The following is a 20,375-nucleotide window of genomic DNA, read 5'->3' on the forward strand; positions in this document are numbered from 1 at the left end:
CCGCTGGACATTCTCGTCGGGAAGGTAGAGCAGCCTCATCCTGGGCCTGGGGCACTTACACGGCACCTTGGACTCTAGAGCTCTTCGCCCCATTGCTCATTGTGTAACATATCCATGTTAGGAGAGCTCCCTATAACGTCATCCAACAGCTCTCGCCACACCCTCCCCGCGCTTAGATCTTCATCATGACGTGTGGCTGTTGCAGCTTTCTCGTCCGATAGCAAGGTGCGGCGCAGTATCATGGCTAGAAAGTTAGGCTCACACTGACGTTGTGACTTTGAATTGACGTGATCGAAATCGAGAATGGCCTGGCAGTAAAACTTGTTTTGTATGAGCCGTGTGTCGGTATAAGTAGTTGAAGATGTGGTGGTGGTTGCGGTTTCGACAAAAGTATCAATTCATTCCATTCTTGGCCAACTTGCGAAGCGATACCCAAAACAACAATCCCATTAACAATAACAATTCCCAACTAACACAACGATACCCCATTAATCCTCTCTTATCTGAAAGATACCCTTTTCTCGATCTTGAAGGAGTTGAACCAGTCCAAAACCACCACATCATGGCAGACCTCTCCTCCCAGGTTCAAGACACAACAAAAGATACTGCCTCTTCCAAAGAGCAGGAATCCCCTGGTGCGTTCAATAGTCCTTCACCAAGTTTGGCGCTTATCGTCCCCATTGCAGTCAATCTCGAGTCAGTCCCCAGGAGTGGAGCTGGCGTCGTGAATGATGCCGGAGAAGTCCTAGATGAAGCCGGCAAGACCATTGGCAAGATCGCCGACACCGATAACCTCCAGAACCTCGTTGGTAACACCGTCAATCAAGCCGGTGAAGTTGTCAGCTCTTCAGGCGATGTTCTCGGCAAGACCCTGCCCATAGAACAAGGCAAGCCTGAAGAGGAAGAGGACTCCCACGACGAGGAGAAGAGCGAATACACAACCCAGTCCAAAGAAAAGAAGTCTGGTGGTCTGGGAAGCGCCGTCGGTAGCGTTACCGGTGCCGTTGGAAAGGCTGTTGGAGGAGCCACAGGAGCTGTTGGCGACACAGCGAAGGGTGCCACAGATACCGTTGGCGACACAGCAAAGGGAGCTACGGATACCGTTGGCGATACAGCGAAGGGTGCTACAGATACGGTTGGCGACACCGCAGAGGGCGCCACAGACACCGTTGGAGGTGCGACTGAGGGCATTGCCAACAAGTCAGAAGCCACCTCCCAAGCTACCGACACAAAGACACCAGCCGAGACACCCGGAGCCCCAGAGGTCAAGGACGAGACACCCGATGTCAACTCTGAGGGCCAAGACCAGAAGGACATCAGCCTCGAGGACCGCGACGCTCCTGACACTGGAGACAAGCTGAAGGAGATCCCCCCAGAGTCCGAGGAGGCTAAGGAGGCAACCGGCAAGGCAGAGGATACTGCTGAGGGTGTTCCTGAACAAGCCAAGGATATCCCTGAGGAGGCCAAGGAGGATGTTGCCTCCAAGGTCGACGAGCAGGATGTTCCCAAGCCTGAGGAGGTCGAGGAGAAGCTCCAGGAGAAGACTGAGGGTGCCCAAGACGAGGTTCCCAAGTCTGAGGTTCCCGACAAGTCTGACGCTGCCGACGAGATCCCCAGCGGCGAGGCCCCTGGTGATGACGGTGATAAGTCCAAGGCTGGTGATGACCTGAAGTCTGTGGCTCCTGGTGAAGAAGCTGCTGGTGTCATCGATGAGGTCCAGGACAAGGCCGCCGAAGGCGAGGAAGCCGGTAAGGATCTCCCTGAGGAAGCCCAGAGCAAGGCAGCCGAGGGTGAAGAGACTGCTGAAGGCAAGGTTGCCGAAGGCGAAGAGGCTGCTGAAGGAAAGCTTGCTGAAGGTGAGGAGACCGCCGAAGGCAAGGTTGCCGAGGGCGAGGAAGCTGCTGGTGACCTCCCCGAGGATGCCAAGAGCAAGGCAGCCGAGGGTGAAGAGACTGCTGAAGGCAAGGTCGCCGAAGGCGAAGAGGCTGCTGAAGGAAAGCTTGCTGAAGGTGAGGAGACCGCCGAAGGCAAGGTTGCCGAGGGCGAGGAAGTTACTGGCGATGCCACTGAGGAGGCCAAGGACAAGGCCGCCGAGGGTGAAGAGGCCGTTGAAGAGAAGGCTGCTGAGGGCGAGGAGGCTGCCAAGGAGCTCGACTTCTCCATCCTTAAGGGCACCACCGTCGACAAGGAGGGCAATCTCGTCAACGAGAAGGGCGACAAGCTCGGCAAGGTTGTCGAGGGAGAGCTCAAGCAACTCATCGGCCTCAGCAGTGACGACCAAGGTGTCATCTGGGACAAGACCGGCAAGCAGCTTGGCAAGGCTGAGCCCATCCCCGAGTGGGACCGCGAGCAGCTTGACTTCTCCATCCTCAAGGGTACCACCGTCGACAAGGAGGGTAACCTCGTCAACGACAAGGGTCACCTCATCGGCAAGGTCACTGAAGGCGAGATCAAGCAACTCATTGGCCTCACTGCTGATGAGCAGGGTACTATTTGGGACAGGACTGGCAAGAAGGTCGGAAAGGCCGAGCCTCTTCCTGAGTGGGAGCGTGGTGAGCAGAAGGATTACAGCATCCTAAAGGGCACCACTGTTGACAAGAACGGAAACCTCGTCAACGAGAAGGGTCATCTCTTCGGTAAGGTCGTTGAGGGTGAGATCAAGCAACTCATCGGCTTGGCTTCTGACGACCAGGGTACCATCTGGGACAAGACCGGTAAGGCCGTTGGTAAGGCTGAGCCTCTTCCCGAATGGGAGCGTGGTGAGCAAAAGGACTTCTCCATCCTCAAGGGAGCTGTTGTCGACAAGGAGGGTGGTCTCACCAACGACAAGGGAGACACCATCGGCAAGGTCACTGAGGGTGAGATCCGACAGCTCGTTGGCCTCAAGGCTGATGAGAATGGCAAGATCTGGAGAGACGGCAAGGTCGTCGGCCAGGCTGAGCCCCTCGCTGAGTGGGACCGCGTCCAGAAGAAGGATCGCTCCATCCTCAAGGGCTCCAAGGTTAACAAGGTCGGCAAGCTCGTCGATGCCAACGGTACTGTCGTCGGCAAGGTTGTTGAGGGTGAACTGAAGGAGCTTGTTGGCAAGCGCGCCGACGAGAATGGTGACATCTGGAACGACTCTGGCGAGGTTATTGGCAAGGCCGAGCCCGTCTCTGTCTCTGAGCGTGAGGACAAGTCATCCGCTCCCTTCGAGCACTTCCCCGGCGCCACCGTCGAGTCTGATGGTCGTGTCATGTACCAGGGCGAGCAGGTTGGTGAGGTCATCGAGGGTGATCCCAAGCAGCTCAAGGGCAGCGAGGTCGATGAGGATGGTGACATTCTCGACCGCCGTGGCAACACTGTCGGTAAGGCCAAGCGCTGGGAGGCTCCTGAGGTTGAGGAGGAGAAGCCCGTCGACAAATCTGCTCTTGCTGGCAAGCGCGTCAACAAGGCCGGTAACCTCGTCAGCGAGTCTGGCGAGATCTACGGCCGTGTCATTGAGGGTGATGTCCAGAAGCTTGTCGGACGCATGTCTGACAAGGATGGAAACATCCGAAGTGAGTCTGGCGACATCATTGGCAAGGCCGAGCTCGTCTCTGAGGGCGAGCGCGGTGGTAAGAAGGAGGGCCCCTTCGCCCAGCTCAAGAACTGCACCGTCGGCAAGGACGGTAAGGTCGTCAACGGAGCTGGTGAGGTTGTTGGCCGACTTGTCATTGGTGACGCTAAGGCTCTTGCTGGACGCGCTGTTGATGATGACGGTGAGATCACCGACTCCAACGGTAATGTCATTGGCAAGGCTGAGCGCTGGGAGGAGCCTGAGAAGGAGCAGAAGCACAACCCTCTGGCTGGCCGAAAGGTGAACCGCGAGGGTAACGTCGTTGACGCTGATGGCAACATCATCGGCAAGCTTACCAGCGGTGAGCTTCTCGACTGCGCTGGCAAGGAGATCGATGAGGACGGCGATGTCTTCAACCAGAAGGGTTCCGTCATCGGTCACGTCTCTCTTCTCGAGGACATCCCCAAGGAGGAGGAGCCCGAGCCCGAGGGCGAGACTGAGGAGGAGAGACTCAAGCGCGAGCAGGCTGAGGCCGAGGAGGCCAAGAAGACCGAGGAGGCTGAGAAGAACAAGAAGCTCGCTCAACAACTGGCTTACCAGATTGAGCAAACCCTTGAGAGGCTCCGACCCATCTGCAAGTCCATCAACGACAAGATCAGCGCTGCTGAGGCTCAGAAGCCTGAGGATCGTGATGAGGAGGAACTTGTCCGACAGGTCAAGCCTCTCATCGAGGATGGTGGTAAGATCCTGACTGAGACCAACGGCATCATCCGTGGTCTTGACCCCGATGGCCGTATCGCTCGCAACGCTAAGCAGAAGGTTGCTGGTGGTGAGGCCACTCCCGAGGAGGCTCACCTTGCCAACTTGCTCAAGGAGGTTAGTATCACGTTCCCATACCCTGAAGCACTCGCTAACAAGATAATAGCTCTCTACTGAGATTCAAACCACCATTGAGGAGGGCAAGCGCAAGCTTGAAGGTATGCCTCACGCCAAGAAGGAGATCAACCCTCTCTGGGGTCTCCTTGCCGAGCCTCTCTTCCAGATTGTCGCTGCTGTTGGTCTATTGCTCAGCGGTGTGCTTGGCCTTGTTGGCAAGCTTCTCGGTCCCATCCTGGGTCCTCTGGTATGTTTCAACCATTCGTCGTCACAATCAATTGATCATCTTGCTAACAATGTCTTCAGCTTAACGGTCTTGGTCTTGGTGGTCTGCTCGATGGTCTTCTCGGAGGTCTTGGCCTCAAGAAGATCCTCGGCAGCCTTGGTCTTGGTGACGTCGTCGGCACAGTCACCGGTAAGAAATAAACAGCTTTTAATGATTGATTAATGGGGTATCTCTTAATGAATTATATCTTGGGAATTTTGGGATTGGAAATTTGTATGATTAGTTCGGAGTTTTGTCTTGTTTAGCTTTACGAATTTCACGATTTAGTTGGCCAATAATGTTGCGCATTGACATGAAGCGAAAATTCCGAGTGCTCAATTGGAGCTAGCTCACTTAAGGTCTAGCCTCAAACCTGATGAGTCAGCACGAAATCTGCACTACAAATTTCTGACTTTTTTCTCCTCCAGCTCTCTCAACCATCAACAATCATCATGCCCAGCTTGCTTCTGGCGTGGCCTTCCTGAACAATGTAACGATGCGTCTCTTCCTCATACGCCATGGAGAGACAGTCGACAACGTCGCAAACCTCTATGCCGGGTCTCGCGACTCAGCCTTGACTGCCCACGGCGTCATGCAAGCTCAACGGCTAGCATCTCACCTCTCTGAGCACGTCGCCATTGATCGCATCTTCTCGTCGAACCTCAGCCGCGCGGTGCATACCGCCCAGGCTATCCTCGATGCGCAGAAACGCGCGAAGGACCTGAAATTGATTCAGGTGCCGGAGCTGAGGGAGAAGGACTTTGGGACGGGTGAGGGCACCAAGTTTGGGGCTGCGACGAAGCATGAGGGCTCTGAGACACCGCAGGTGATGAGGAAGAGGGCTGATGTTTTCTTGGACGAGCATTTACCTCGATTGCACGAAGACTCGACCGTCTGCATCGTCGCTCACGGTATCATTCTCGGTACTTTTTACAAAGCACTCCGGGACAGAACCTCCTCATCTGCTGGTCCAGATGCCGAACTGGAAGGTCAGACATCTGGTTTCGTGCGCCCTTCATGGAGCAACACCGGCTACATCGAGGCCCTCATCACGCGTGACTCTTCCGACAAGCATCTCCAGATGCGCGTCGTGAAGATCAACAGCGTCGACCACCTCAAAGGTCTGAGAAAGACCCGGGGCGGAATTGGCAGCGCCAAGTTCGACGCGAAACAAAAGACGATGGACTCATTCTTCAAGCCAACATCGCGAAAGCGCAAGCTCGAAGATGAGGACATCGTATCTCGCTAAATGGTATGTTCAAAATTTTCTTCTTCTACTCACAACACACCCAAGCTTTATGATGAAGAAGCAATTACACAGACCTGTACTGAAATACACAATGTGGAAACAATTTTGTCCAACCGCTGTCTGACAGCTTGTTCACAAATCATCTTTGTTGTCATTTCTATGGTAACACTAGCTAACGATGAACTCATAGGTCTCATTAGAACTGCATCGTATCATGTTCGATGGTCTTCATAGAATCATTACATATAATACATAATACACACTATTCTAAACATCTGTGCTTGTCTCGTCCACTCCCGTGAAAACTTTGTACATGCGTCGACTTACTGCTTGGCCAACCATGCGATCTGTGAAAGCACCATCTTTGTTTGCGCTCTTCTTCACGCCTTCGAGAAGGGTTGGCCCGCGCTCTTCTAAGCCTCGAACCAGACTGCTGACGGTGCCAAATTCCGCCGCGACTCCATATGCGATGGGGGCCGTGACTCGGACAATCTCTTGCAACATACGAACGTAGGTGTCTTTGGCGTCCTCGCCTGTCTTGACTTGTCCGCTCTCCATGCAAAACCCTGCTCCAAGTGTCGCAATGTCGCGTTGTTTTCGATATGGTATTGTCGAGATGTGCTGCGTGAATGTGAGGATCTGCTCGGCTGTTTCCATCGGTATCATAGTGTGATGGATCAAGACCTCATGCATCACCTGCAATTGCAACAACGCATCTTCGATTAACTCCTCGGATACGTATTCCGGAGGGGGGTTGTTTCGTCGACGACCTGCAGTAGAAGCCGCAGCCTCTTGAGCGCGAACGTTCGATGTAAATTGACGATTACGAAGGTTTCTGTTCTTGCGCATCCAGGGTGTGAGGCCCTCAATCAAGTAGACGAGAGAATGATCAGCAAAATGTCTTTGCATCTTGCCAACATGAGTTGAAATCTGGTCGTCCTGCGCCAGCTTCACAAACTCATCGGCATGCATCACAACGAGAGCATGCTTCTCATCCTCAAGGCGAAGAGGAATTGGCTCCCAGAGACCAATCTCGTCGTTGTATCGACTGCGAACCTTTCTTCGCCATTTGATCACATTGTCGACCGGGCTATTCCAAATTGTGTACTGCACATCAAAAGGTTCTAGCATGGTCTGAAGTTCAGTTGTGACTGTGGCATTTAGACTCGAAGGGATATCGACCATCATTTCTGGCGTTGAAACCTTCTTGTCTGTACGTAGCTTGTTGACCTCTGCCAACGCGGCAGCGCGTTCCTTCTCGCGAAGTTTGGCTTCCTTGGCTTCCTGTTTCTCTCGTCGTTTGGTCTCTTTTTCGACTTCTTTGGCTGCTGCCTTTGCTTCTTTTTCTCGTGCTCGCTCTGCTGCTGACTTTGTATTCGAAGCTGCGGGCTTTGTTCGAGATCTTGATGATACAACATCGCTTTGTGAGCGCTGAAGTTGCGATCGACGTCGCATCTTGGCAACATCGAAAGAAGCGATATCTGGCAATTCATCCTCGGAACCGTCCCCGCCATCGGAGTCGTCAATGTTAATAACGTTATTGTTCTTCCGTGGCGGTGATGAATCGAAAGAGAAGACATCTGGCGCCGAACTAGAGATTGGATCCCATGTGGCATTCTTCTTTGGGGCTGGCTTTGGTGCAGGTTTCGGCGGAGGCGCAGGCGGTGATGTTATGATAGCCTCGGGCACCTTGGTCGTTACCGGCGCTTGATGGGGTGAACTTGCGAAAGGGTCGGAAGATTCTATAGGTCTTGCGAGTGGCTTGGGCTTTAGAGGCGATCGTCGCACTGGTTGTGGTGAACTTGCGAAAGGATCAGAGTCTTCAGCGTCAAGCGGTTGTTTAGTGGGCTTGCTGATAGTATCTGTCGAAGGTTTGCCAGTATATGTCGAAGGTTCCAGCTGGCTATGTGATGCAAATATTGGAGAACTCGTAAGTTCTATAGGGTCAGAAGCGACAGAAGCTCGCCCATTCCCATTCGTTCGCACTGGCGGGAGAATTGTTTGAGGTTCTGGAGCTGGAGAATTGCGCTTGAGCGGAGGTGGTTGCGCTGGGGGGTAAAGACATCGTCTTTTGTTCGGGTTTGAATCGACCAATATTGACTCATCGAGGTCTATCGTTGTATCGAAATCATCGGAGAGAAATAGTCCAGGTGATACAGAATGGGTTGCGTCGATGCTTGGCAGGTGTCGCTTCTCTGGTTCAACGATGTGATTGGTCTCGGGTACTTGTGCAGAGGGTGGAATGGACTGGCTTGGTGGCGGGCTCGATGAGATGAGATCAATCACATCGGGCGCCATTTTGTTTGCGATATTTGGACGATTACCATTGATGATCGTTAATTTGAAGTTGAGGCTCTCTACGGTCAATGGCGGGGCGCGCTGTGACGCGACGACCTTGGTCTGGATGGCACACGAAAAACGCCAAAGTCACGTGTAGCTGTTAAGGAGCTGGCCACTCACCTCTACCGAGTGAAAATGAGATATGAGATACAATAGACTCATGTTACGCATGGCTTCATGCCCTTGTTGAGTGGTAGTCATTGATCAGTGTAGTAATTTGTTTTAGTCTATCACAGATCTCGGCTGCGTATATGTAGAGTAACCTATAGCTCTCGTGAGACTTGACAAGAACTATTCGTCTTGTTATCTTCTCCATACACTTTCTTGTCACAATTTGGCAGTCATCATATGACCTTCCAGCGGCTTGCTTCCGCATGAGGGCTTGTGCTTCCTTGATAAAATTGGTCAAAAAGATTAGGACAGTGCCAAGTTCATGCCATTTTTCGGATTAGCACAATATCTACAGAGTACAGTATCCACGATAGTCACCGCTGTTCTCCAAGTTTACGTTCCATGCAAGTATCAGTTCTCCAATCATAACTGCGACCTTCCCTCAGTGGTGACAGAGTTCCATAGGCATGTAGTCCAGGTGATCCTCGCAAACCACGATCACTTGAGGCACGGAGGAGAAAAGAGAAATCCTCAAAGGAGGCATCATCTCGTATTTGATCCCAGGAAAACAAAACGTATTCCTTAGCATAATGATAAGACTTGGTCGAAAATATAATAATACCGTCGATTATAGCCTAAGATATAGACGATACTCCGAAGCGAAGTCCATTTGATGACGATCTCAACGGCGAGGATTGAAGCTTATGTGTAAGTCAGAATCCTGTGCTATATCACGCTGCTTTATTGATGATACATCATACACATACTGACTCGTCTCTCATTCTCCGACTATCTTCTCTCCGTGATGCAAGCTTCAACCTTCAGTGCCGTTCCTCGACAGGGGAAGCTGTTTAGCGAACACAACATGCGTCAGTAACCACGCTGCGCAACGTCACATCGTGACGTTGTAAAGTCTCAATGAGGAGGCACAACATCGTGGCGGTTGTCAAAAGGAAGTCGAAGCAAGAGTCAGTGTCTATAATTCATGGAATATGGACGGTTCAGGGTAGGGACAGGGATAAATATAGAGATGGTCTATCCTGCAAAGGAACAGTAACATTGCGATAACAAAAGTTTCATGTTTAATCACAGGGCTTTGTGAATAGTTGGACTATTACCAAGCTATATAGTTTATATAGCAGTGTTTGGAGCTATATCGTGGTAATCAGCAGTGTGTTTGGTAGATCCAACTAGCGAAGTGGAGGTATAGGAAGTTAACACAATCCACATCTTATATCCGTTTCCATGGTGTCTGTCCACTCCAAGAGTTCAATTCTTGACTCGTTTTCTCGTGAAGACATTTTCTCAGTGGCACCGACTGAGCACCAGCCCTGTTGTTTTGATAGTGGATAAGCCGACCATTGACAGCTACTGTGACAACCAAGATCCCTGGCGATTTTATGAAGCAACAAGCGAGAACGAAATTCTTAAGGCTGACGAATAAGACAGGCTCAACCGCCGAGGTCTCCGGTAGTTCATGCTGGTAACATGCATGCGTTCCATTGACCAAGTGGCTTTCCTTTGGTGAGACGAAGTGTCTCGGACAATCAGACATGCAGTGCCTGATATCTTGATGTAACAATGGCCTTGCCAGGCAGACAAGAGAGTCTAACAAGGACCAACAGTTCATAACCTACGATAGCTCACCGTCGAACACTTGTCAGGTCATGTAAGATTGTTCAAAAGAAGAAATAATAGTAACAGGTTCGAAGTATCAAGGTTTCATTGGGATTAGGAGTGGGGGCTTGGACCTGAAACATACCGTGGGCGTGGTGTGTTTGACCCCCGCGATTTGCTTCCGCAGTTGAATACGACTCCAAACGCGGACAGAAACCATGCCGGTCACAGTAACTGTTTCCACATTTTGCTTCTCATGTCGCGAAATGATGCCATTCAATACTCCGTAACTAATCGACCAAGAGGCCTCGCTTCAAATGGGGCGCCATGTGAGCTCCAGGCTAGGCTCAGAGGGACATGGGTAAAGCGCTGAAGAGAAAGTCTCAGGTTATTAATTATCTGCCCGATTATTTAGGAGACGATCGTCTTAGACCCTGGATCTTACTGTAACAGTAGATGGGACGAAAGTTAAAGGAGATGGTTGATGGGTTAGTTATCGGAGGGATCTTGATAGTTGTCTCGGGCGCCAAAAGCAACGAAATTGTTAAACGGGATGGTGTGCATGGGGCGGTTGCTGGTGCGTTCCGTGTAGCATTGTCTGCAGAGTGATACGCGTCGATGTTCGTGATATCAAGGTACTTGCATATGTATTTTGCTGCGTGACCGCCATAACCGCAAGGTAAGTTTCGATATGGGTCAAGTTGACAACGCATCGAGAGGGGACGTTGAAAACTCTGTCGACGACACAAGACATCAAATTCACCGTTGAGTCAATGTCTAACGGTATTCTTTTCTTCTATGGAAACTTGGCGTGAAACCGGTATATCGGTTACCGTTCTTGCATTGGTTTGATGACATCCAGCCATACCCATCCGACAAACGCGACGATGTGCCGCTAAGTTAGTTTGGACGCGTCGGATATTAGATTCAGCCCCTGAACAGAAAGAACAGAAAAGATCACCTCGGGCTGAAGAGGCATTTGAATTGGTCCGAGAGACTAATCAAGGTGGTTGGTTTGACTTTGTTGCTTGCAAAGACGATCATAAATAAGGCCTGATTAAGCAGTTTAACTCTCAACATCCACGAGGATGCGTTGCCTGTTGCTTGGGTCGAGCTGGGATCGGCCAAGTAGTGCGAGAACAAATGGAGTTTTTTTCTTCTCAGGAATACGGTTCATGAATCAGCACGTTGGATGTCACATTTCAAAGAAATGAGAACTGACTCTCACAGCTTAATTGGTCCAGTAAAGTCCCAATCAGTCTCTTCCAACACTATCACCAAATATTATTCAGATTATGGCACTGATGCAAAGGGTCCAAGCATACAAACCATTTGGAGGGTCCATGCCACTAAAGTACTGGCCTTGGGCCTGGTTGCTCGGACCAGGTTACCAGCGCCGGGGGGGGGGGGATCCAGTTAAAGCGAAGCTGTCCAACCAGTAGGCGTCCTCTCCGCCATCACCTAACCTAAAGCGCCACTAGCCCATCCCTAAGATTCAGGGGTCAGGCAATCACGTCCATCAGACGCGAGGTACCTGACAACGTTGCCCGAGCCGGCCCAGCGCTAATGTACCTCTAGTCCCCCAGGGGCGGACTTGACAGCCCTCCATCCCGCTGAGTGTGTGTTGGCTGGCACTGGCAAAGTCCCCTAAATGAATCGAAGGAAGCTGGAAGATACTGAAGTCTGAACCTAACTGTCCAGTTTACCCCTGGTGGGCTTGATTCCACTTTGAGGCTGTCCCGTCCCTTTTTTTCTGTTGCTTTTTCTACTCCTGAACTGAAAAGTGATCAAACAGCCAACGGCCCGCCCGTTGAAGTTATTTCTCCTGCCTCTGCATCATCTACAACCTCCTCTCCCACCGCTTTCTTCTCTCTTCCCTTCTCCTCCGCTCTTTTCTCTCACCTTTTACCAATTCCACCCTGACAAAAGCCCCTCCGCTAGCGACTTACGTCCCGCTCCACAACTGGAACGAGGAATTGCCAGCCCAGACCTAGACCCAGCCCTCGACAACTCCGTCGCCCGATCGTCCGTGGTCGCTTGTTTAATTATATTTTCCCCCTACACCCCTGGTCTGAATAAACAATCGACATCCGCCTCGCGCTCACTCGTTGAAACTTCTACGAGTCCCCCAAAGGTCAACTGCCGCACGTGAGACCGTCTGGAACACTTCGCGATCCCCTCACCAACCGACGACTCTCGTGGCGCTGCAATCATCTATGACGTTCTGAAAGACGACCTCTTCTCCCTCCGAGGAAGACAATATACAAAGAAGCCCTTTGTGGCCTTGACAGCTTCTGCGACATACATCGCCGTTGACGATTACGAGAACTGAGACACCGCGCATTTCTTTCGCAACTTAGCCATGGCGACCTCGCCCCCGGCCTCGCCGGGAGGAATCCCTCAAAGGCCCATGAGCGCCATCGCAAGAGCCCATCCTAGAAGCAGTAGCAGGTTGAGCATGACGAGCAAGACTGGAGGCGGGAGCAGAGCCTCAGACGACGAAAGTCGGACGGCGGTCAAAGTCGGTAAGTCGACCGTTGTCACCAAACTTTCGGGTTACTAATGCTTGTTCGTTGTCAGCCGTTCGAGTACGACCGCCGTTGAACCCTAACGATCCTGGATACGATCTGATTCCGCAGCGATTTCAACGAGCTATGGTCCAAACGACCTCCGATACCAGCCTTGCAATCGATTCCCCTCAAGGTCGCAAACTGTTTGTTTTTGACCGAGTCTTCAGCTCAGATACACAACAGGAGGGCGTGTGGGATTATGTGTCGGACTGCATTGGCGCTTTCACCCAAGGTTACAATGTATCCTTAATGGCATATGGCCAGTCTGGTGCTGGCAAATCATACACCATGGGTACTTCAGGCCCAGGTGAACAATATGACCAAGAGCTGATGGGTACGTTGAAGCGAACAAGCGGCGACTGCGCTTGCTAACCAATATCCAGGTGTCATTCCCAGAGCTGCCATAGCGCTCTTTGAAAAGCTCGATACTCCCGAGACCCCAAAGTCCAAAGCCAAGGCGAACCGCAGTTCTCTTTCCCATCTCAAAGGCCCACGAGGATTTAGCCAGCAGAATACGCTTGGTGACCGCGAGTGGTCGCTGAAAGCTACATATGTCGAGATTTACAACGAACAGCTTCGCGATCTCCTCGTCCCCGAAACGACCCCGATGAACGAGCGCGGCAATGTGGCCATTCGCGAAGACACAAAGGGAAACATCATCTTGACAGGCCTTCGACAAGTCGACATCAACTCGGTGGACGACCTCATGAATGCTCTGAACTTCGGCTCCTCTATTCGCCAGACCGATGCCACGGCTATCAACGCCAAGTCGTCGCGATCCCATGCTGTTTTCTCACTTAACCTAGTTCAGCGCAAGAACAAGTCGTCCGGCCAGGGCGCCGAGAAGCGCTTCTCCGTACCACTCGAAGCGATGACGGGCCAGGATGTTACTGTGACAACCGACAGCAAACTTCACTTTGTGGATTTGGCTGGAAGTGAAAGACTGAAGAACACTGGAGCTCAGGGCGATCGAGCAAAGGAGGGTATCTCTATTAATGCCGGTCTTGCCGCCCTTGGTAAAGTTATCAGCCAGCTTTCGTCAAGAAACCCTGGCTCCCACGTCTCGTACCGCGACTCTCGACTTACTCGACTGCTACAAGATTCGCTCGGTGGTAATGCCATCACTTACATGATTGCCTGTGTTACGCCGGCCGAATTCCACTTGAGCGAGACCCTGAACACCGTCCAGTATGCCCAACGAGCTCGAGCGATTCAATCGAAACCGCGCATTCAGCAAGTCGAAGAGGGCGATAAGCAATCTGTGATTGACCGCCTCAAGGCTGAGGTTGCCTTCCTCCGTGAACAAATTCGCAGTGCCGAACATGGAGGCAACAGCCCTCGACGTAACGCGCAAGGAATTACTGATCGATCTGAGCGTCAAAACGAACGCGAGACTGAGCTCCAGAACCAACTACTGGACACTCAAGAGAGCTATACCGCCTTGAGCCAGCGTCATGCTCGACTAATTGCTGAGTTGGCGCGCGCTCGTGAAAACGAATCTGGCGCGGACCACCATGAGGAATCGGGTGATACGGCAGATGACCGCCTCAACCGATCGAATTCATTTGCGCAAGCTGTTGAGCAAGTCGTTATGGAATACGAGAAAACGATTCAGTCTCTCGAGCAGTCCCTCTCTTCTACTCGCGGCACTCTCTCTAACACCGAGGCTAATCTTCTCGAGAAGGAGACGAAATGCGCTTACGTCGAAACTATCAACTCACAGCTCCAGAGCCGTCTCCAGAAGCTCATGGACCGAGAGAATAACACTGAGAGTTATCTACACGATCTTGAAGCCAAGTTGGATGGACATACCAACGGCGAAGAGAAGAACGCCACGATCATTATGGAACTTCGTAAGGAGATTTCCCGTGTTCGAGAGAATGAGGCGTCATGCGAAGACTACATCTCAACCCTTGAAGAACGTCTTGCTGAGGCGGACCAAGATGCCGAGTTGATGCAACGTGAAATCGACCGACTTGAGCAAGTGGTTGAGCGACAAAGAAGTCTCGGTAAGCTCGACTCGCTTCTCCAAGAGCTTGACCAGATCCAAGATGGCAAGGAACCCGGGACCGAGAACGGAACCGACCACATTGCTGAGCAAACCAACGGTGTTGCGTCTCGTCGTGCTATGGCCGAACACTCTCGAAACCTTTCCCACGTTAGTCGCCATAGCCAAATGGAGGACCCGATTCCTGAGGGTGACGAGGAAGACCACCCTCATACCAAGATTGGCCCTGTCAAGGAAGTGGATGAGGATCTTCTGCGTCTTGAGAAGCCAACCGAAGAGGGCCCTCCACCAAGCCCAGCTCAATCCAAGTTTGTTGCTGACAAGCTTGAGAATGTTACCCAGGAGCTTATTGACTTGCGCGTGGAGCATGAGTCGACTCTTCATGACTATGACTCTCTCCACGCCAAGTACGAGGATGCTATGCGTAAGATTGCTGAGATGCAGGATGCCGTTGATGAGGCCCGTCATGTCAACCCCAAGCGCGAGTCGGTTATTTCTGTGGCCACACCGACCCATACCCGACCCGAGTCTTTCCTTTCTGACTCTAGAACAAATGATCTGAAGGCTGGGCCAAGGTCATCCTTTACGCGATCGCTCTCTTCGGAATTATCCTCAGCCATGGATTCTCCTGCCACTGCCGCTTCATCGAACGGTGACATCTTGTCTGACGACGAAACTGCTACCACGAAGCCCGCAGCCGCATCGACGGAGAACTTGCCCCAGCACGATAATGTTGAGATTGCTGCAGAGCTCCAAAGACTCAAGTCAATGGCCCAGGAACGTGAAGCTGCTGAAAGAGAATTGGCCGAGAGATATGCTCAGCTTGAGTTCAAGCACAACGAGACCCTCGATATTGTTGAGGAGCTCAAGACTGACCTATCTCGTGCCCGTGTCATGGAAGCTACATCACCTCGTTCCAGCACTCCTGTTATTCGACGCAAGTCAAGTCAGAACCTGCTCGTTGTCGACCGTGCCCAGCGCTCATTTTCGTCACTGCGAAACATTGCTTCTGAGCACTTCGGCGCTCAGCCCGAGGCCATGCAGAGCTTCGAGCTGAACTTGAATGCCGCGATCCATGAACTGCACGTCAGGAGCGAACGCATTCAGGAACTAGAAGCAGACGTTGCAGCAGCGAAGAAGGAGATGGAAACCAAGATGACCATCATCTCGGGACTGACAAGAGAACGATCCAGTCTCAAGGCCAGCCCTGTAGAGATGTCCATGGTGGCAACACTGCGGGATCAGCTTGAGCAGAATGAGAGACAACTTTCTGATACGAGGAACGCTCACATGGCTCGTGAGCAAGCACTCACAACTGAGCTTGAGTCACTGCGACAAGCACTTGCTGCCAAGTCTAGTCTCCAGGAGCCCAACAATGCTGACTCCAAGCATGAGCAGCGTATTGCCGAGCTCCAGACTGAGCTGGCCACCTGGGAGCAGAAGCACAAGGAGGCGCTTGATTCCATGGCAACAACAGAAACCCAGATGCGGGGTACGATTGAGGAGCTTGAGGCTCGAGTTGTTTCTAACCATGCTCAAATCTCTGCCTCTCGATCCCAGAATGGCGATAAGGATGAGCCAAACAGCGATGCTGAGCAACGACAACAGAACCTTATCAGCTTCCTTCGCAACGAGATTGATGAGTACAAGGCGATCATCAACAGCAACGCTACCAAGGTTGCTGAACTGGAGCAGGCTCATGCTGCTGCTCGCGCCGAGTTGGATGAGCTCCACAAGACTCACAACGCTGTGCAAGAGGACAACTCCCGACAGCTAGAGCTTATTGCCAAGCTTCAGGGGCAGATCGCAGCCCATGATGAGGGCGCGAAGAGTAACGAGACATCGCTCGAGGAGCTCAAGGCTGAGCACGCTAAGGCCCTGGCTGATCTTAAGACGACCGAGCAGAAGGGCTACGAAGAGCAGGTTGAAGTGTTGCTATCCGAGCATGCCGAGAGTGCTCTCCGATTGGAGACTGAGCTTGCAGAGGTTCGCGATGAACTCAACAAGGCAGCCTCCCATGTCGCCATGGCTCTTGGCCTTGACGCTGATGCAGAGAAGTTGGTGGAGCGTATCGATGAGCTTGCTGCTAGCAAGAAGGTTCTTGACGAGGAGCAGGCCAAGCGGGCCGAGATTGAGTCACATGTCAACGAGCTCACATCTATTAATGAGAAGATCATGAAGGATCTTGAAGACGCCAAGGTTGCTTTGGCTGAAATGCTTGATGGAGGTGCTGGCTCTGGTCCTCTAGTTGAGCAGATCAAGATCGCCAAGAAGAGGATGACAGATCTTGATGACCGAAGCAAGAAGAACAGCAGACTTGTGGAGGAGCTTGAGGAGCAGCTCCAGAATAACTTTGACGAGGTTCAAATCACCAATAACCGATTGAGCACCCTGCAGACGGAACGTAACAGTCAATTGGTTGAGGCCAATGCCGCTACTGCACGCCTCACTGCCGAATTGCAGGTCTTGAAGGAAGATTATGCAGCTCTCCAGGTAAGCTTGTCTCTGCATGATAATTTGTGGACTTCACTAACACTTCCTAGACTAAGATGGACGAAGTGGCGGCTGGCGTCCAGCGGTCAAACTCTAACTCGACCATTCGCAAGAGCGCATCTCACGTCTCCCTCCCATCACCCCCACCAGCTATCCCTCTCCCCCCTCTGCCAAACGGTGCGGGATCTCCCGTCAATGGAGCTCCCAGCTCACCCACCAACGGGCGTCCTATCAGCAAGGACAACATTAACATCTCTCATATTACTGAAGACCAGGAAGCGCGTATCCGAACCATCGAGAAGCACCTTAATGCGGAGCGTCAGCTTACCCAGACACTCGAGGAGGCTCTTACCGACCTGGAAAGGCAATCTAATAAAGTTAAGGCCGATTGTGATGCCTGGAAGAAGCGTGCTGGTGAGCTAGAGGTCGAGGTCAAGGAGCTCAAGGACCGCCCTCCTCCCGAGCCTGTTCAGGACAACAGATGGAGTCTCCAAGCTGTGGAGGAGGAGCGCAAGAAGCGACAGGCTGCCGAGGCTGCCCGTCGCCAGCTCGAGGAGCGTATGAATGCCATCAACAAGGGCAAGAAGAAGAAGGGAAGCTTGAACTGCTTCTAGAAGAGGCGAAGCTGTGACTAGCCGGCTTTTGCGCGGCCCGCCCCGGAGTCTTTGATCACGGGACACACATTCAGCATTGGGGGGTTGATTGGGATGGGATTCTTTTTGCAACGCCTTTATGTGTCATCACGTTTCTGATTTGATGTTGTTCACTATATTCCCCCTCGAGTTTTATTGTCGGTCTGGCGCTCTTTTTCGTCGTCGGGCATCCCAACCAAGTTTTCAAGCACTGGCCAGGAGTTTGGAGGATTCTTTTTTTTCTTTTTTTTACTTTTTGCTTTTTCTACCCTGTGAAGAAGGGGGGGATTTATCACATAAACGAGCGGCTCGATGCATAAAGATGTCATTTTGGGTGTCTGTCTTGGTACATGTGTAATTTTCTTCTTTTCGATTTGACTCCCTTTGATTTCAAGGGAGATTTTAGGGTGGCGGACTTTGATTCAAAGAATGAAGCGGAAGATGGGATGATTCTTATGAGGGGGGACCCATTGATTTTGGGTTTCGCATTACAAATTACATACAGGGAAACAAAAACGTGGTTTTTTGTTTCCGAAGACGATAGTGGTAAATACTAGTTTCAAAGACCTTAATCATTCGCCTTGATCGTTTTCTTCTGAGGGGAGTAGTTCTGGGAACCAGCCGTACTTGGAGAAGTCTACTGAGTGTTCGCCCATTGCGTTTGTCTCGACTTGTACGGCTTCTGCTTGGAGGGCATCAGCTTGTGAGCGGGATCCTCCAGGTTGAGATCTACAAAGTGAGCTTTTGTCCCTTGGAGACCGAGTGAAGATTGATGCTTACCTAGGCGATATTTGGCCTTTGGAGTTTATGACTCTTTGCCATGGAACGTTTTCATGGTTGAAGGGCTGAGACGGATCGGCGGGAAGGTGTTTTAGACAGACACCGACTTGACGAGGTCTTTGAGCTGTGGCATGTTAGTGACCTGAGGTTTTGGGTGTGTGAGGGTTTGGTACGGGTTCCAACGAGCATGGCGATGTGGCCGTATGTCGTGACTTTGCCGTGGGGGATCTCTTGAACGGCTGAGTATACGGCGTGGAAGAAGGCTTGTGCTTCGTCTGACCGGGGCATTATGATGGTGTATGGGGAATAAGCAAATGATTTGAGTAGTTACAATGAAGAATAATGGGATATGAGCAGGTTGAAGCTGTCGTAGTTCATTGAATGAAGTGCCGATGAATGGTGCTGAAGGGCGCGATGTAAATAGCGGGGTATGCCACTATCCAGTCAATCACCAGAGTCCAGTCAAGATTCTTGTTAAAGATTATTATATTGTTCATTCATATCTTATGTACAGTCTATCTCTATCATTTACGTCCCGCTAATTTAATCAATGTTCTTCTGGTTAACCAAAACATATCGGTATCGCGCCTTTCCATTCTCCATATCAACAACAGCCTGGTTCGCATCCTCCATCGGCCTCTTCTCAACCCACGGCTTGACATTCTTCTCAACAGCAAGCTGCAGCATCTCCTCGATATCCTTAGGCGACCCAATCAAGCTTCCACTGAGCTTGAACTGGCCCATGATGAGGTTGAACGCATTGATGGGGGGCAGCTCGCCAGAGTCAGGAGCACCGACCTGCACAAAGTCGGCGCCGTGGCGCAGAAGCTTGAAGTAATCGCTGTAGGGCATCTTGCTGCTTGATACAGTGCAGATCATGAGATCGATCGTCTTGGCGTTCTTGTTGGCCCAGTCCTCATCGTCGTCAGTGGCGATGTAGGCGTCTGCGCCGAGAGCGAGGACCTCTTCCTTCTTGGAGGCCTTGCGAGAAATACCAATGACCTTATCGGCGCCGAGGGCCTTAGCGAAGAGAACGCCAAAGTGGCCTAGACCGCCTACACCGACGATACCAACAGTCTTTCCAGGACCGCAGCCATTGTTACGGAGGGGAGCGTAGACGGTGACACCGCCGCAGAGCATGGGCGCAGCGTACTCTGAGGGGAGACTCTCGGGGATCTTTACGACGAAGCGAGAGTCAGTGCGGTTGTAGTCGGCGTATCCACCGTAGGACTTTCCGATGTCGTCGGGGTAGATGGAGCCGTAGGTGCTGACCATCTTGGGGCAGTAGTTGAGGCGGCCGGCGGAGCACTCGGAGCAGTCGTCGCGGAGACAGCTGCGGGCCTGGGCGCCTACACCGACTCTGTCGCCGACCTTGATGTCTGTTACGTTGGAGCCGACGCGGACTGCCTTGCCGACGATTTCGTGACCGACACAGCAGGCTGCGAGTGCATCAGTAACTGTGTGTATCATTTGGAGTGTGTGAGGACTTACGGAAAGGTGTCTCGCCCCAGCCGGAGCGAAGAGTGTGAAGGTCAGAACCGCAGATACCGCAGTGTGTGATCTTGATGTCGACGTCGTTCTCCTCCCACTTCTTGGGCTCAAAGGTATCCCACTCCATCTTTCCATTGACGGAGTCGGGATCACGGCCAAGCCAGCCCTTGAATTCGTAATCGGTAGACATTTTTGTGTATTGCTTTGTTACTTTGAAGATGAGAAGCAAACAAGATTGTATTGATCAGGCCATCTATCTACCTACGTGAGTGCAAGCTATATATATCACTTCACCTCCAAGATTCTACAACCATCCAAGGCAAGAAAAAAAAATGTTCGGACTCCGCAACGTCATCGAAGACCCGAGAATTTATCAGCATCAGAGACCGATGTAATGCTATGGAA

General features: G+C 51.8%; 5 protein-coding genes across 5 annotated transcripts; 2 read left to right on the plus strand and 3 right to left on the minus strand.

The window, feature by feature from the left end:
- Positions 1 to 562: 562 nt before the first annotated feature.
- Positions 563 to 5,928, plus strand: FOBCDRAFT_284793 (uncharacterized protein; the record flags this gene model as incomplete). The annotated part of the gene is made up of 4 exons (XM_054703000.2): positions 563 to 4,414; positions 4,464 to 4,661; positions 4,721 to 4,829; positions 5,108 to 5,928. 4 exons carry the CDS (start codon positions 563 to 565, stop codon positions 5,926 to 5,928), a joined length of 4,980 nt encoding a protein of 1,659 aa, XP_054558975.2.
- A 248-nt stretch (positions 5,929 to 6,176) lies between these two features.
- Positions 6,177 to 8,275, minus strand: FOBCDRAFT_213503 (uncharacterized protein). The gene has a single exon (XM_031194783.3). It carries the CDS (start codon positions 8,224 to 8,226, stop codon positions 6,196 to 6,198), a length of 2,031 nt encoding a protein of 676 aa, XP_031029521.2. The 5' UTR covers positions 8,227 to 8,275; the 3' UTR covers positions 6,177 to 6,195.
- Positions 8,276 to 12,454: 4,179 nt separating this feature from the next.
- FOBCDRAFT_123946 (kinesin) lies at positions 12,455 to 17,490 on the plus strand (the record flags this gene model as incomplete). The annotated part of the gene is made up of 3 exons (XM_059607774.1): positions 12,455 to 12,521; positions 12,577 to 12,900; positions 12,950 to 17,490. The coding sequence occupies 3 exons, from the start codon at positions 12,455 to 12,457 to the stop codon at positions 17,488 to 17,490; spliced, it is 4,932 nt and encodes a 1,643-aa protein (XP_059463954.1).
- Positions 17,491 to 18,271: 781 nt separating this feature from the next.
- FOBCDRAFT_284806 (6-O-methylguanine DNA methyltransferase) lies at positions 18,272 to 18,767 on the minus strand (the record flags this gene model as incomplete). Its single annotated transcript, XM_031194788.2, has 3 exons — positions 18,272 to 18,428; positions 18,480 to 18,603; positions 18,653 to 18,767. The coding sequence occupies 3 exons, from the start codon at positions 18,765 to 18,767 to the stop codon at positions 18,272 to 18,274; spliced, it is 396 nt and encodes a 131-aa protein (XP_031029526.1).
- Positions 18,768 to 18,947: 180 nt separating this feature from the next.
- Positions 18,948 to 20,212, minus strand: FOBCDRAFT_247394 (chaperonin 10-like protein). The gene is made up of 2 exons (XM_031194789.3): positions 19,971 to 20,212; positions 18,948 to 19,918 (listed from the first exon to the last, which is right to left on the minus strand). Exons 1-2 carry the CDS (start codon positions 20,158 to 20,160, stop codon positions 19,023 to 19,025), a joined length of 1,086 nt encoding a protein of 361 aa, XP_031029527.2. The 5' UTR covers positions 20,161 to 20,212; the 3' UTR covers positions 18,948 to 19,022.
- Between the last annotated feature and the right edge of the window lie 163 nt (positions 20,213 to 20,375).

The sequence above is a fragment of the Fusarium oxysporum genome, chromosome I (genome assembly GCF_013085055.1).
Source record: "Fusarium oxysporum Fo47 chromosome I, complete sequence".
Taxonomy (NCBI): Eukaryota; Fungi; Ascomycota; class Sordariomycetes; order Hypocreales; family Nectriaceae; genus Fusarium; species Fusarium oxysporum.